General features: G+C 49.7%; 1 protein-coding gene across 1 annotated transcript in view; it reads right to left on the reverse strand.

Moving 5' to 3' along the window:
* Window positions 1-14,364, reverse strand: part of LOC142022095 (fer-1-like protein 4) — a 94,370-nt gene that overhangs the window by 54,426 nt on the left and 25,580 nt on the right. Inside the window, exons 11-17 of the mRNA XM_075011592.1 lie at window positions 12,336-12,420; window positions 9,345-9,504; window positions 8,925-9,108; window positions 3,843-4,029; window positions 2,540-2,916; window positions 1,254-1,362; window positions 233-431 (exon numbers count right to left, since the gene is read on the reverse strand). Coding sequence (XP_074867693.1) covers window positions 233-431; window positions 1,254-1,362; window positions 2,540-2,916; window positions 3,843-4,029; window positions 8,925-9,108; window positions 9,345-9,504; window positions 12,336-12,420 — 1,301 coding nt within the window. The remainder of the gene's footprint in view (window positions 1-232; window positions 432-1,253; window positions 1,363-2,539; window positions 2,917-3,842; window positions 4,030-8,924; window positions 9,109-9,344; window positions 9,505-12,335; window positions 12,421-14,364) is intronic.

The following is a 14,364-nucleotide window of genomic DNA, read 5'->3' on the forward strand; positions in this document are numbered from 1 at the left end:
GCCATGGACCATCACACCACCTGGGGGAACGGCGTCAGCGAGGAGCTCTGCCATCTCTGCCCATCTCTGCCCCTGTGCCCCTCTGCCACCATCTCTGCCCCTGTGCCTCTGAGGGCTTCGCACATTGCAGGTAGCCAAGCAGAGTCTGGTTATCCCCTTACGGGATGAATAAGCGGCCAAAGGCTCTTCGCGGAGGAGGCTCATGTGAGTGTACACTGCGCTGAGGACTCACCTGTCATATTCGGTGGGCTCCGGCCTTTGACTTTCTGTCATGGACTTTGTCTGTAGTGTTGGACTTGGGGCCATAACTTCAATGTCCAGCTCATCCTCTGAACTGGAATCCAGCAGAAGCTGTTTGTCTTCAGGCCCTTCTCCTTTCTCACCTTTTTTGGGCATTTTGGTCACAATCTCTTCAGCTTTCCCGTAGTTCCCTTGCAAACACAAGTATTGGTCAGAGGTTAAACCCAATGTCGGCTGCAGTGCGGCGTTGGCAGAATGCTACTGTCCACCATGGAGTACGCCGAGCAAGTGCCAGAGAAGGAAAACGCTGCAGCGCACCAGGCGTGGGAAGTGCCTTCATGCCCATCAGAAGGTGACGCACACAAGCTGAGGTTCTGGATGGCCAGACATGCAAGCTCACAGCTTTAGCTCCATCATCCTCCCTAGATTCAGAAGGACGGAGCGAGGCTCCACAGCTTCCCTTCTGCCCCCCTCCCAACCCACTGCAGAGGGGAAAGCAGCAGCAGCAGGCAGGACCCTTTGCAGTTTCCCAGAACCGTCATCCTCTTAACTCTGAAGTTTGGGACTTTGGACTTTGCTTGGCCTCACCCCTCCACACGCTGAGCCCCTCAGCTTCCTCTACTGCCTCCCCACTACCCACCCCCATTTCTCTCTCTCTCCCATACTCTGCAATCCCTTCTCATCATCCCTCTCTCCTAGTCACACCCTAATGTCTCACCAAACCGCAACTCAGGGACATCCCTGGAATGTGGACAGTCTCTAACTCATTCTAAAAAGGCCTGATGTGGCTGCATGACTTACCTCCATAAGCTGACCTAGCCATTTCCCCCTACAGCCTCGAGGGTACTTCCAGCTGTGACACTCTGCTGTGTGGTTTTGTGTGTCTGTTCAGGCACTGCACAGCCAGAACCATGAACTATGTGGCTGGGGAATAATATCTCTTGAGGAGGCTCAGAAATATATTCCCTTTGTTACTTCTAATTCCAGAAAACAGGAGCACCAGAAGCACTTACCTATTGAGATCTCAAAATGGACTGGCTTGGTGCCTACAGAGGGGTCCATCATTGTCACCTCAAAGAAGGCAGTGTAGAGGAGGAATTCTTCCTTCGCACCCACTGCGTTCTAAACAGGGAGACAGAAACCAGCCCAGCTGTCACGAAGCTCGTGTCAAAAACATCCCGAGCAGAACAGTGGCCCGGGGGCCTGAGAGTGGTAACTGGGTGCTGGGACCCTCACACAGCAGGACCTTTGCCCCATGGGCCATGAGGAGCAGCTGTCTTGACTGTCAGGGTGTGGCAGAGAGGAAAGAACTGCTGCAGGCTGGTATCCCCAGTTCCTGTCAAAGATTCCTGAGGCTGCACTGGAACCATCTGTCTGCCAGAGCTCAGTTCTGACTCTCCCCTGCCTCAGTGCTCAGGCGAGGCCACAGGGAAAGCCCAAGAGGGTCTGCAGGCTAAGGTGCCAATACACTCCTGATGGATGCAGCTCTCTCTCCCTACTTTTCTCTGAGCTGGCTGGAGGCTTCCCTGCTTCCCTGGTGCCTTGTAGAGACACAGCGCTAGACAGCAGCTGGCTGACGCTGCCTGAGGGCAGGCAGGATGCAAATGATGCCTCTTGGAAGAGGGGAGCCTCCTGGAAACCGACAAAAAGGGTGACAGAACGTGTGTGTAATGACTGTCCAGGCCAGCGCTGAGGCAGGTTGGCTGCCCAGCACCTAGGCTCCATTTAATGAGACTGCCCCAGGCAGCTCTTTAAACAGCAGGTCCCTACTTTGCAGGCTACAGGACAATTTGCTTAGTTTTTGAAAATGGCGGGAGGCCTTCCCACAAGCTCAGATAAGAGACAGTCCATTAAACACAGGGGCGGGGGGTCTCGTTAGGTGTGGAGAATGGTGGATGGGTAGGTGGGGGGGAGGGAGGGCAGGCTGCAGAGGGATGGAGTAGGAACAGAGGCAGACCCAAGGTGAGCCTCTGGTGAAGGGGCAGAGTGTGGTATCAGAGCAAAGCAGGGGCTGAGCACACCCCGGGCTGGGGAAAACGCCAAGTCAACACGTATGGCCAAAGCAGCCTTAGCCACAGACCGAGTTGCAATGCAGGCCTGCTGCTGGACAAGAGCACAAACCCCTTGGACACAGGCAAGGCCCCACTGGCGTTTAGCTCTTCATACAGGGCCTCTCTAGGTGCACACCTGAGAGGCACAGCAAGAACAGCGCGGGTGAGTTACCAGTTACTCCAGATCCAGCCCTTCTACACACAACTCAACTCCCCTGGCAGAGCCCATCGGCTCCTGGCATGCCCACCTCTGGCAGCGGATGGAGCTCCTCCACTTCCACAGTCACCTCGTTGGGCTGCTCTGCCTCCTCAGGGCCACCTGCCTCCTCCCCGCCTGCCCGCTGGCTCTGCTCCTTGGTGCTGGCCTTGGCCTTCTCCTTGGACTTTTTACTCTTCTTCTTCAGGGTCAGTTTGCTCAGGGTGCCCCTCAACCCCTCTTTGCGCTGGCCTTCTACGGCGCTGGGGCTGCTGAAAACCTCCACTGAAATGGCCAGGAGGAGGCGGCCACGGTAAAATATGCCCTCCCCCAGGCCCTCGTTGAGATCCTGGTGCACATCCCGCAGGGCCGAATTCTGGGGAGAGCCGTACAGATTCACCCAGGCAGGGCCGAAGGTGGGGTTAAAGCCTGCAGGGACAGAAACACTTCAGCTAAATGGTTGGGATCTGCCTTTGCTGACAGGCACACCTGGAGAGAGGCCTGCATCAAGCAAAATCAGACAGAAGCACACTCAGAGAGAAGACAGACACGGGAGCAACCCACAGAGAACCCCACGCAGACAGACACGTGAGTAACCCGCAGACGCTCACCCACACACAGACATGGGAGTAACCCACAGACACTAACCCACAGAGAACCCCACACAGACACGTGAGTAACCCGCAGACGCTCACCCACACACAGACATGGGAGTAACCCACAGACACTCACCCACAGACAGACACGGGAGCAACCCACAGACAACCCCACACAGACAGATACGTGAGTAACCCGCAGACGCTCCCCCACACACAGACATGGGAGTAACCCACAGAGAACCCCACGCAGACAGACATGTGAGTAACCCGCAAACGCTCACCCCACACACAGACACGGGAGTAACCCACAGACAACCCCACGCAGACAGATATGTGAGTAACCCGCAAACGCTCACCCACACACAGACATGGGAGTAACCCACAGACAACCCCACGCAGACAGACATGTGAGTAACCCGCAAACGCTCACCCACACACAGACATGGGAGTAACCCACAGACAACCCCACGCAGGCAGATATGTGAGTAACCCGCAGACGCGCACCCACAGACAGACATGGGAGTAACCCACAGACAACCCCACGCAGACAGATATGTGAGTAACCCGCAGACACGCACCCACAGACAGACATGTGAGTAACCCACAGACAACTCCACACAGACAGACATTGGCATAACCTCTGGACACCCCCGCTCCAACCCACACACAGACATTGGACTAATCTGCAGACACACGCTTACGGACAGATACGGGTGGCAGGGAACAGGCCAGAAGAACGGAGAGCAGAGGACTCACCATTCCTCCCTGGGTCTGAGATCTGCTGCAGGTCGATAAAGTGTGTCGCAAGCGCCACGTCACCAATGTTCGCATCGTCCAGCACTTGGATTTTTATTTTTCTTGCCAGAGGGGGAAACATCTCAATGAAGCTGATTTGCTCATTCCACTCTGGTTCTGCAGTGTCATTCTCCACTGAGGTCTCCCCCTGGAGCAAAGAGAGACATGAGGACCACACAGCGCACTACTAAAGAACTCCGGTGGCATCAAAGACAGCCACAGGTTCAGGAGAAACCACTGAGGCAGTCTGGGAAAATCTGTGCAGAACCCTCCACACCCCCAGGGTCTTCAGGGATTCCCCATTAGCATGTGGTTCTGAGGCCCTGGTCCTCTGCTCTGCCCTCACTGAAAACACAGGGCAAATCACTTAAACACTGGTTAAAGGTGTCAACAGCCTGTGTAGAGGCACTGTGAAGCCATGTTTGACTAGCTGTGGCAGCTCCCCACACCGAGCACAGGCCAGCCAGGCCCATGCAGGAGCACACTCACAGCTCAGCCAGGGTCAGGACTTAGGGGCTCCAGTCCTCACCCAGCCAGAGCCAGCCATGCGACGTTGAGGTGAGGTGTAGGGTGACGGCTTGCCCTGGAGGGGCAGAAGAAAGAATGTATGAAATGAGGGAGAAGTAAATGTGAGATGCTGACCTGCTCTCAACAGAACCTATACAATGATCCCAGAGTTATTGTCCCACTCACCTTACACCAAATGGCTCTGTTCATAAGAAAAACAATGGAGCTGCTGTTCTTTTTAATGTTGATAAATGCAAAGTAATGGTGATTGGAAAACATAACCCCCACTCATCATCATCATCATCATCCGTCCCTTGACCGAGGTCATTGGGGCGCCTTCATGACAACGTTCCTTATATTGTCTCTCCATCTTTGGCAGTTGTGTGCCAGTTCTTGAGTTGCGGCAAAGCTCATCCCTGTGCATTCTTTAACATTGTCTATCCATTTCTTTTTCTGTCTGCCACGTCTCCTCTTGCCATTGACTGTGCCTTGCAATATGGTCTTGGACAGGCCTGATGATCTCGTTGCGTGTCCATACCATCTTAGTTTACTCTTTTTCACTCTGGATAGTAGCTCGTGATGAGGTCCTATTGCTGAGTTGATGATGTTTCTGACCTCTTCGTTATTCATATGTGCCGTGTAGGGGATGTTAAGAAGCTTGCAGTATAGCCTCATTTCAAGGGCCTTGATCTTGCACTCTAGTTCTGCTGTCAGAGTCCAGGTCTCACAAGCATATAAAAAGCTGGAGTGTGCAAGAGCTTGCATGAGTTTTACTTCTGACTTTAGGGATATGTTTTTGTCTTTCCAGATTGGTTTTAATTTTGCCATTGCTGCAGTTGTTATTGCTGTTCTAGCGAGTAGTTCTGGTTTTGTACCTGCATCAGAGATGATCGACCCTAGATATTTAAATTGTTTTACTTCCTCCAATTTCTGTTGTTTTATGGATTTTTTGCAGATATGCCCTTAGGATTGTTGGTCATGAGTTTTGTCTTTTCTGCGTTTATTTCCATGCCATATGTTGTTGAAGTTTTATCGAGGCATTTAACAAGGTTATCTAGTTCTTTTTCACTCCCTGCCAGCCCAACAATGTCATCTGCTAAGCGTAAGTTGGTTATAGATTGACCACCAATGCTTATGGTTCCAGCGTGGTCATCTAGAGGATCCATCATGACACGTTCCAGAAAGATGTTGAAAGGGGAGGAGAGAGTATGCAGCCCTGTCATACTCGTACAGTGGTACGAAACCAGGCACCAACGGCACCATCGAATAATACTGCACTGCTGGCCTTTACATATAAATTTTTAATTATGTCAACGAGTTTACTGTTGATGTTAAATTGCTTCTTTGTTGCCCACAGAGCTGCGTGCCAAACTCTGTCAAAGGCCTTTTTAAAATCAATAAAAACGTGGTACAGGTCTTGCTGATGTGAACTGTATTTCTGACAGAGTATAGATAGGTTGAAAATCTGTTCAGTGGTACTCCTGCCTGACCGAAAACCAGCTTGCTCTTCAGAAATAATCTTCTCAGCCTGGGGTGTTAGTCTGTTCAGTATGATTTTCAGCATCACCTTACTAGAGTGGCTAATTAAGCTGATGGTCCTGTAATTTTCACATAACTGTAGGTTTCCTTTTTTAGGAAGCGTTATAATTAGTGATTTAGTCCAAGTTGTTGGCCATTCTCCACTCTGCCGTATTTTGTTGCAAATCATTGTATGTCAACTGTACTGCTGCCTCCATTTCTTACAAGTTCAGATGGGATGTTATCTATGACAGGTGATTTGCCTGCCTCTAGCGATTTAATGGCTGCTTCAACTTCGTCCCGTAGGATGGAAAAGTTTGTTTCTTTTGTTGGGTTGTGAACTTTCAGAACATTTCAGGACGTTAACCCCCAGTACATGTACAAAATGATAGGGACTAATTTAGTTATTACCACTCACAAGAGAAATCTTGGTCATAGTGGCTAGTTCTCTGAAAACCTCCGCACAATGTGCATCAGCAGTCAGAAAAGCAAACAGAATATTAGGAATCATTAAAAAGAGCTAGCAAATAAGACAGATAATATCTTTTTGCCCCTTTGTAAATCCAGGTATGCCTACATCTTGAATACTGTGTACAGATATGGCTGCCTCATCTCAAAAAAGATTACCTTTGCATGGAAAAGGTTCAGAAAAGGGCAACAAAAATGATTTGGAAACCCCAGGGAACAGGTGCTGTATGAAGAGAAATCTAGGGGAATCACTGCTCCTGTCCTCTCATGCATCTTGCAATCATACTCTGGGTTTCATAGGAGTGAAGTATTTCTTTTGGGACTACAGAGCTGAGAGAAAGGCTGAATGACCAGGTGAAAGATTAACAAATTGTGCAGCGATGGACGAGATATTGCACTGATCTATACAAAGCACAGTTGGACCCGGGTGTCTCAGAGAGAGCGATTGAGGAACTGAAAGAGAGATCTCCCCCGAGCATCGAGAGCAAGACCAATATTTCGAAGGAGGAAGTAGAAAAAGCAGTGAAACGACTAAAGACCAGTAAGAGTCCTGGAAATGATAAGATCACAGGAGAGGTGATCAAATACAGTGGAGAAAGCATGATTCAGGAAATACATCGACTATGTAACATAGCATGGAAAGAAGGGAAGGCACCTAAGGAATGGACAAGAACTGTGCTAGTGACAATACACAAGAAAGGAAGTACATTGGAGTGCAAGAACCACAGAACGATTGTCCAAACGAGTCATCTAGGTAAGGTGCTGATGATGATACTGACCGAGAAACTAAGATCGCAGATAGAAAAACATATAGCAGATGAGCAAGCGGGATTCAGAAGAGTTAGAAGTACCATATAGCAGATATTGGTACTAAGACCGATAGCGGAGAAAGCTCAACGAAAGAACAAGAACATCTACACTTGCTTCATTGATTTTCAAAAGGCATTTGACAGTATAGATCAGAAAGTGACTTGGGTGGTGTTAGAGTCATATGGAGTGGATAGCAGACTGATACGGTTGTTGAAGGATATCAATGATAATGCAGAGGCAGCGGTGAGAACATCCAGGGAGTTGGGAAGTTGGTTTAAAACACATAGAGGTACGAGACAAGGAGATCCAATATCACCAAGTATCTTCATCGTTCATCTGGAGAGAGTGGTGGACAAGACCAAGGAAGAGAGAGAAGGGATATCTGCGTATGGGAAAAGAATTAACAACTTGAGGTATGCGGATGATATACTTATCATTGAGGAAGATGAAGAGAAGCTAACGAAAATGGTGCAGGTGTTAAATGAATAAGGGAAGCTGTACAGACTGACTAAGAACATCAATAAAACAAACACAATGGTATTTGGAAATAAGGAAATAGGATGGAAGATCAGTGTCAATGGTATTGAACTAGAAAATGTAGAGAAGTTCACACATCTGGGAAGCAACATAACATATGATCTAGACTGTAAGAAGGAAACAGCAACTAGAATAGCGAAAGCAAGAGTGAATTTGAAGGCGATGGATAAGGTCTGGAAAAGCAAAGCGATTAGCTTAAGAATGAAGCTGAGTGTCTTGAAACCGTGTGTATTCAGCAGCATGTTGTGTGGATGGGAAACATGGGTGATAATGCAAGATTTGAAAAGAAGAATATTGGCGTTCAAAAGGAGTTGTTATAGAAAGATTCTGAGAATAGGATGGATGCAGAAGGTCACCAATGAGGAATTATATGGGAAGATTCAGCCAAAAGAAAACCTGCTGCAGAAAGTTATAAAATGGAAGCTACAACTATTTGGTCATATTTGCAGAATGAACGATGAACAAAAAAATCAAGACCCTGGTATTTGCATAATGGATGGTTTGAATAGGAGAGGCAGACCCCACAGAGAATGGATAGATGATATAGCAGATTGGTGCGGAGCTAGTCTACAGAAACTAAGCCACTCCACACTGGACTGGGGAAGATAGAAGGAAATAGTGAGAGAGGCATCAGACACCAATGGGCGCTGAGCCCACAGTTATTGATGATGATGGTTTAGGCCTCAGGGCCAGACAGAGTCACAGGTGGGCAATCAGTCACATCAGGCTTTGCAGGGCAGAGGCTGGGGCTGTACATGCACTTTCAGTGTACCCATACTCCACAGAACACTCCAGGGGAGCTGGACATTTCATCCTGGGAATTGCTTTGGAACTTTTTCCTGTACTTTGCAGTGTGAGTTCTAGAAACAGCCATATCTGTGGCTTGGGCTGTTGACATCAAGAACTCATAATCTGCTCCTTTCCACAAGGAACTTACGCAAGCTCAGACTCTCCCTAAGCACACGACTGTCCCACTTTCTTACTAGCTCGTGCTGCTGCTCACATTAGTACTATGTGAGCTCTGAGTGGAGCACGCTGCTTCTCTATGTTTCAGTGTTCTCCCTACATCCATTCCTACACACTTCTGAAACAATGGCTCAGCTGCGCAGGTGACAGCGATGTGGGGTTGTCATACAGGACACAGAGGGGCGCCCAGGCCTCGCTGTGAGAATCAGAGACCACAGTGCCCAAGCAGAGACTTACCTGTTGTCCGGCAAATGAGACCTGCACATATGGATCAATGAAAACTTTCTTCTCGCCCACAATCTTTGAGAAGCCGCCCATGATCCCAGCGCTCATGCTCGGCAGGCCCTCAGCCCGGTAAACCTTAATGCAGATTTTGGCCCAGGGTCTCTCCGCAGGGACTCTCTTAGGCAGCAGCAAGTTCCTAGAAGAAATAACCCTTGTTCTACCTGTCACCACAGCAAGACAAAGCCCTGGAGTACAGGACATGTGACAACAGCTCGGCCACGGGCCCGTTGAGTCTGGTCTCCCATCTCAGACAGTAACCTGCACCAGGAGCTTTGGAGAACGAATGGTGTGAAGACCCCATTAGGAACTGTGAGGCACTGGCCACCCCCGGGTGGCAGGGGGCGCGCACAGAGCCGCGCAGCACACACTCACTTTTCGATGTCCTCGTTCTGGCTGCTAAGGGGCGTGGGAAGGGAGCCCATTGTATCGCCGCGGGCGAAGACAGACATGCTACACTTCACAAACCCTTTCACTCCTGCCCTGGTGTCCTTTGGGTCATTGATGACAGCCCACTTCTGAAAGAACCTGTGATCTGAGGAGATAAGGTCAGGAATCAGGAGCTGTGAATTCCCAACCACATCACGGTCATTTTTCAGGAAGCACTGCTCTGCACGGAGGCCCTGCTGCACTGGAGGCAGCCCGGGGACATGGCCCAGCTCACTGTCTCGTCAACTCACAGACCAGGGAGCTCAAACTCAAGACAGTGCAGGGGGGCCAACTATGGCTGCTGCCCAGCAACAAGCCCCTCCTGTAACCCCTGATGCCCTTGTGATGTTAGGGTGCAATGCAGGGGTGAGAGCAGGGGGGGAAGGGGTGGGGCGTGAGGAATGGGTACAGACATGCCCCTGCCTGCACCCAGAGATTGACCGTGGACCATGAGCATGAGACACCCATCACAGACTTTAAGGTCAGAACAGATCATTATGATCATCTAGTCTAACATACTGCTCGCCGCAGGCCACAGAACATCACCCCACCCACCCACTGGGACGTTTTCAGGCCCGTTTGCCACCTGCGACCCATTGTAGCTCCAGGGTATCCAACTGAACAAACCAGGTTAACACCAGACAAGGGTCAGCCCCAGAGTGAAACTTGTGGAAGTGGCAAAAACCCCTTGCTTGGGATTTACATGTGGGTGGAACAAAGTTTCAGGGGATAAGCATGAAGTTACTACTGTGCACAGACCATGGAGCCAAGGACAAGTGGGGATGGGTTTGTTGGCTTTTTGTTAGGTCTGTTGCTTAATCACAGATAACTCACCCAATTAAGTCAAAAAGATTAATCCCAATTAATTGCAGTTTCAATCATACTGCTAAACAATAGAATGCCAATTTAAATTGAGTAAGTATTTTTGATGTTGCTCATATATATTGGTTTCAACTACAATATAGAACACAGTGTTTAGTCCTCACTTAATGTTGTTTATCACAAATATTTGCACTGTAAAAATGACAAACAAAAGAAATCATGTTTTTCAATTCACTTCGTAAAAATGCTATAATACAATCTCTTTTTTATGAAAGTGGAACTTATAAAAGTACTTTTTTGGTCCCACACACGTTCTCAGAAACAAAACAACGTTAAACTTTTCAGAGCCTATGAGTTCACTCCGTCCTACTTCTCGTTCAGCCAATCTCTATGAAAAATAAGTTAATTTACATTTACGGGAGATACTGTTGCCTACCTTCTTATTTACAAATAACGTGGGTACAGATATTCACGAGGGACTGTAGCTGGCGTAGCCGGCTATTTACATGTCAGTTGTGTGAACCACTCATATTCCTCTTCATGCTTTGGCCACCATTTCAGAGAACATACACCCATGCTGATGACACTCATTAAAAATAGTGCATTGATTAACTTTGTGACTGAACTCTTTTGGTGGAAATTATATGTCTCCCGCTCTGTTTTACCCACATTCTGTCATGTATTCCTGTTACAGCAGTCTCAGATGATGGCCCAGCTCACATTGTTTGTTTTAAGAACATTTTCACTGCAGATTTGACAAAACACAAAGGAGGTATCAATGAAAAATAGCTACAGCATATGACCCAAGGTTTAAGAGTCTGAAGTGCCTGCCAAAATCTAAGAGGCAAAAAGTGGGAACATGCTTTCAGATGTCTTAAAATGAAACACTCAAATACAGAAACTACAGAACCCAAACCACCAACAAACAACCTTCAGCTGGTGGGATCTGTTGCGTATAAAAATGAACATGCCTCGGTCTGCACTGCATTAGAACATTAGCAAGTAGAACCCATCATCAGCCTGGACACATGACCTCTGCAACAGTGGCTGATGCATGAAGGGACACAGGACTCGTTAGCACATCTAGCATGTAAATATCTTGTGATGCCAGCTACATCAGTGCCATGTGAATGCCTTTTCCCCCTTCCAGGTGACATTTTAAATAAGCAGCAGCACTGTCTCCTGCCAGTGTAACCAAACTCGTTTGTCTGAAGTTCATCTGAACAAAAAGTAAGACTGATGAGACTTGTAGGCACTAAAACTTTAGTTGCGAGCCTATTTTCTGGAGTGGAGCAAGCCACTAGAGTTCCAGCCAGGTGCAGCTTAGACTCATGGGGCCTTGCCTTAGTAGGATATTTCCAGAAGTTCAAGGATCTGGTCCAGCAGTTCTCAAACTTCTGCAGTCCAAGGACCCCCCATTTTGATGTACAATTTTTCCTGGACCCACAAGTTCTAATTTTCCTTGGTGTTCTCAACCCGTGCTCAGCCACAGGCCCCACCTCCACTCCATCTCTTTCTGTGCCATTCCCCCACATTGCCCCTTCCCTGTCCTTCCCCTTCCCAGCTAGCACTTCCTGTGTACTGCTGAACAGCTGTGTTACAGCCCTGGAACAGCGGGGCACATGTTGATCAGCAGCTTCGTGGACACCGGGAGTACCCTCAAAGACACTGCTTTGAGGCCTGCTGCTCCATTGCAACCTTGGTAAATGGCAACAGAGGAGTAGAAGTAATCTAGATTTTTCTGTGATCGTTTTAATTGCTGTATTCTAGAATTAGCAACGAAGTAAAAATGTACATTAACATTTCAAACCTAACTCTTACGTGACCTGGTGGAAGGTGTCAGAACATGTTAGTCATATGGCTGATGGTGACAAATATTTATTCAATGTTCTCATATAGGAGTTTGATAGCTACAAGGTTCCTGTCAGAGAATAATTGCTATGTTATTAGCTGCAAAAAAGCCCCTCAAGGTTTCAGGTACCCATGTTGCCCCTGGAATTATGGCTAACAATGCCTCCCCCCACCACAATCTGAAGTGATGCCCCTGCGACGCTGAGGAAGGATAGACAGCACAGGACAGCCCACAGAGTGGTCCCATGGCTCTGCACACGTTACCTGGCTGGCTGTACACAGTCTCTGCATCGATTTTGAAGGTTCCTATGCGAGTTCCCAGGAATCGGATCTTCTTTGAATGAAAGACCTGCAGGTAACACACAAACCCCATGCTGCCGTTGAATGGTCCGGCTTATGGCATGGCAGAGCGCAGCTGCTCAGAGAGCAGTGGGCAGGGGGGACAGGGGCTATGAACACAAGGATGGCTGATGGCGCATCAGTGGCAAGGGCCAGGTAGAACACACATGCTGCCCAGACACTGGGTGATCCCCCACCCCTACTCCAGACACCAGGCCAATCTCGCACTGGGCTGCACCCAAGCCTCAACCCAGCCAACCACAACCCCCTCATGCCCAGACTCTCCTGCACCAAGGTCACACCGGGGCAACCACCACAAGAGCCCAGGCAGAGGCATGAGCCAAGCTGCCCTGGACAAGCCACTACACGTAACCAGACCTGCCCGAGGCCTGCTCCACACCAGCCCCTCTCTCATGGGCAGGCCTAGCCTAGCCTCCCCAACACACTGTGGGTCCAGTGACTTTCAGGTGTCTGCACAAACTGTTCCTTCAGCCAGGCCAAGGTCAGGACAGAACAGAGCCAATCTCCTGGGGGCCTGAGCCAGGATGGCATCTCTCGACTACGTCTACACGAGCCCCAAACTTCGAAATGGCCACACAAATGGCCATTTCGAAGTTTACTAATGGAGCGTTGAAATGCATATTCAGCGCTTCATTAGCATGCGGGCGGCAGCAGCACTTCGAAATTGACGCGCCTTGCCGCCGTGCGTCTCGTCCAGACGGGGCTCCTTTTCGAAAGGACCCCACCTACTTCGAAGTCCCATGAGCTCATGGGAATAAGGGAACTTCGAAGTAGGTGGGGTCCTTTCGAAAAGGAGCCCCGTCTGGACGAGACGCGCTGTGGCGAGGCGCGTCAATTTCAAAGTGCCGCTGCCGCCCGCATGCTAATGAAGCGCTGAATATGCATTTCAGCGCTTCATTAGTAAACTTCGAAATGGCCATTTGCGTGGCCATTTCGAAGTTTGGGGCTCGTGTAGACACGGCCCTCCAGTGCCAATCGAGGCTGGCTGCCCCTTTGTGCGAAAGCCAAGCACATGCCTGCAGGGAAGGGGTGCCATGCTGAGCATCAGACGGAGGCTGTCAGAAGAACCAGAGTCTCTGGTCTCTGGCCTAGGTTTCAATGGACAGGTGCTGCTCTTAACCCTCCGGTGAGCCTTTAGCGCTTCAGGCCTCCAGGTCTTTAAAGGGGCTGATTCTGTCCTGCTTTCCCCTTACACTGGCATTGCTGTACATGGAAAGGCTGCCAAATCAGAAAGTCCCTCCCACCTCCCAACATGTCACACCCCTTTGCACTCTACGGACAGGCCGGGGCACCATTTCTGGGGTGCCACTGGATTCAGTCTCCATCTGACTGGGACTGAAAGCAGCTCGAGCCCCTCCTGGGAGAGCAAAACGCCAGCAACACGTCAGCTCCTTTCCAGGAGCCAAAGATGGGGAGGTGATGTCTGTTATGAGCTCTGGCATGCAAAAGGCACACTCCGCCTCACAGCATAAGTCCTGACCTCATATTCAAGGTCCCATTCAAGGCAGAGGGCCCATTACCTTTTCCAGACCTCAACAGCCCATTTCTGAGGCACAGAAACTGGTCCAATACAAGCTCTTACTTCACACAGACCTGGGACCAGCACGGCTACAAGCACACTGCCCTCCAAGTGCGTCAGCCGGGAATGGAAACACAAACCTGGTCTCCCTCAGGGGCTCACGACTTGGGAGATGAGCTCCCCAGGGTCTCAGTGTCCACTGCAGGGTCAGGGAAACAGCTGCGCTGCACTAGCTGAATGTGTGCAGATGCTGGGCAGCTGAAACCCCACAGGTGCTATGACAGCAGGAGACCGATGAGTTACGTGTAGCTGGGTGCCATGTGGCCACATCACTCCCAAGCCAGGAGAGGGCACACCTGTGACCTGCCACTAAAAAGCAGTAGCACTACCACTGTCTGCCCCCGGGGCTGCTGA

This window comes from Carettochelys insculpta, chromosome 17 (genome assembly GCF_033958435.1).
Source record: "Carettochelys insculpta isolate YL-2023 chromosome 17, ASM3395843v1, whole genome shotgun sequence".
In the NCBI taxonomy this organism is placed as follows: domain Eukaryota; kingdom Metazoa; phylum Chordata; order Testudines; family Carettochelyidae; genus Carettochelys; species Carettochelys insculpta.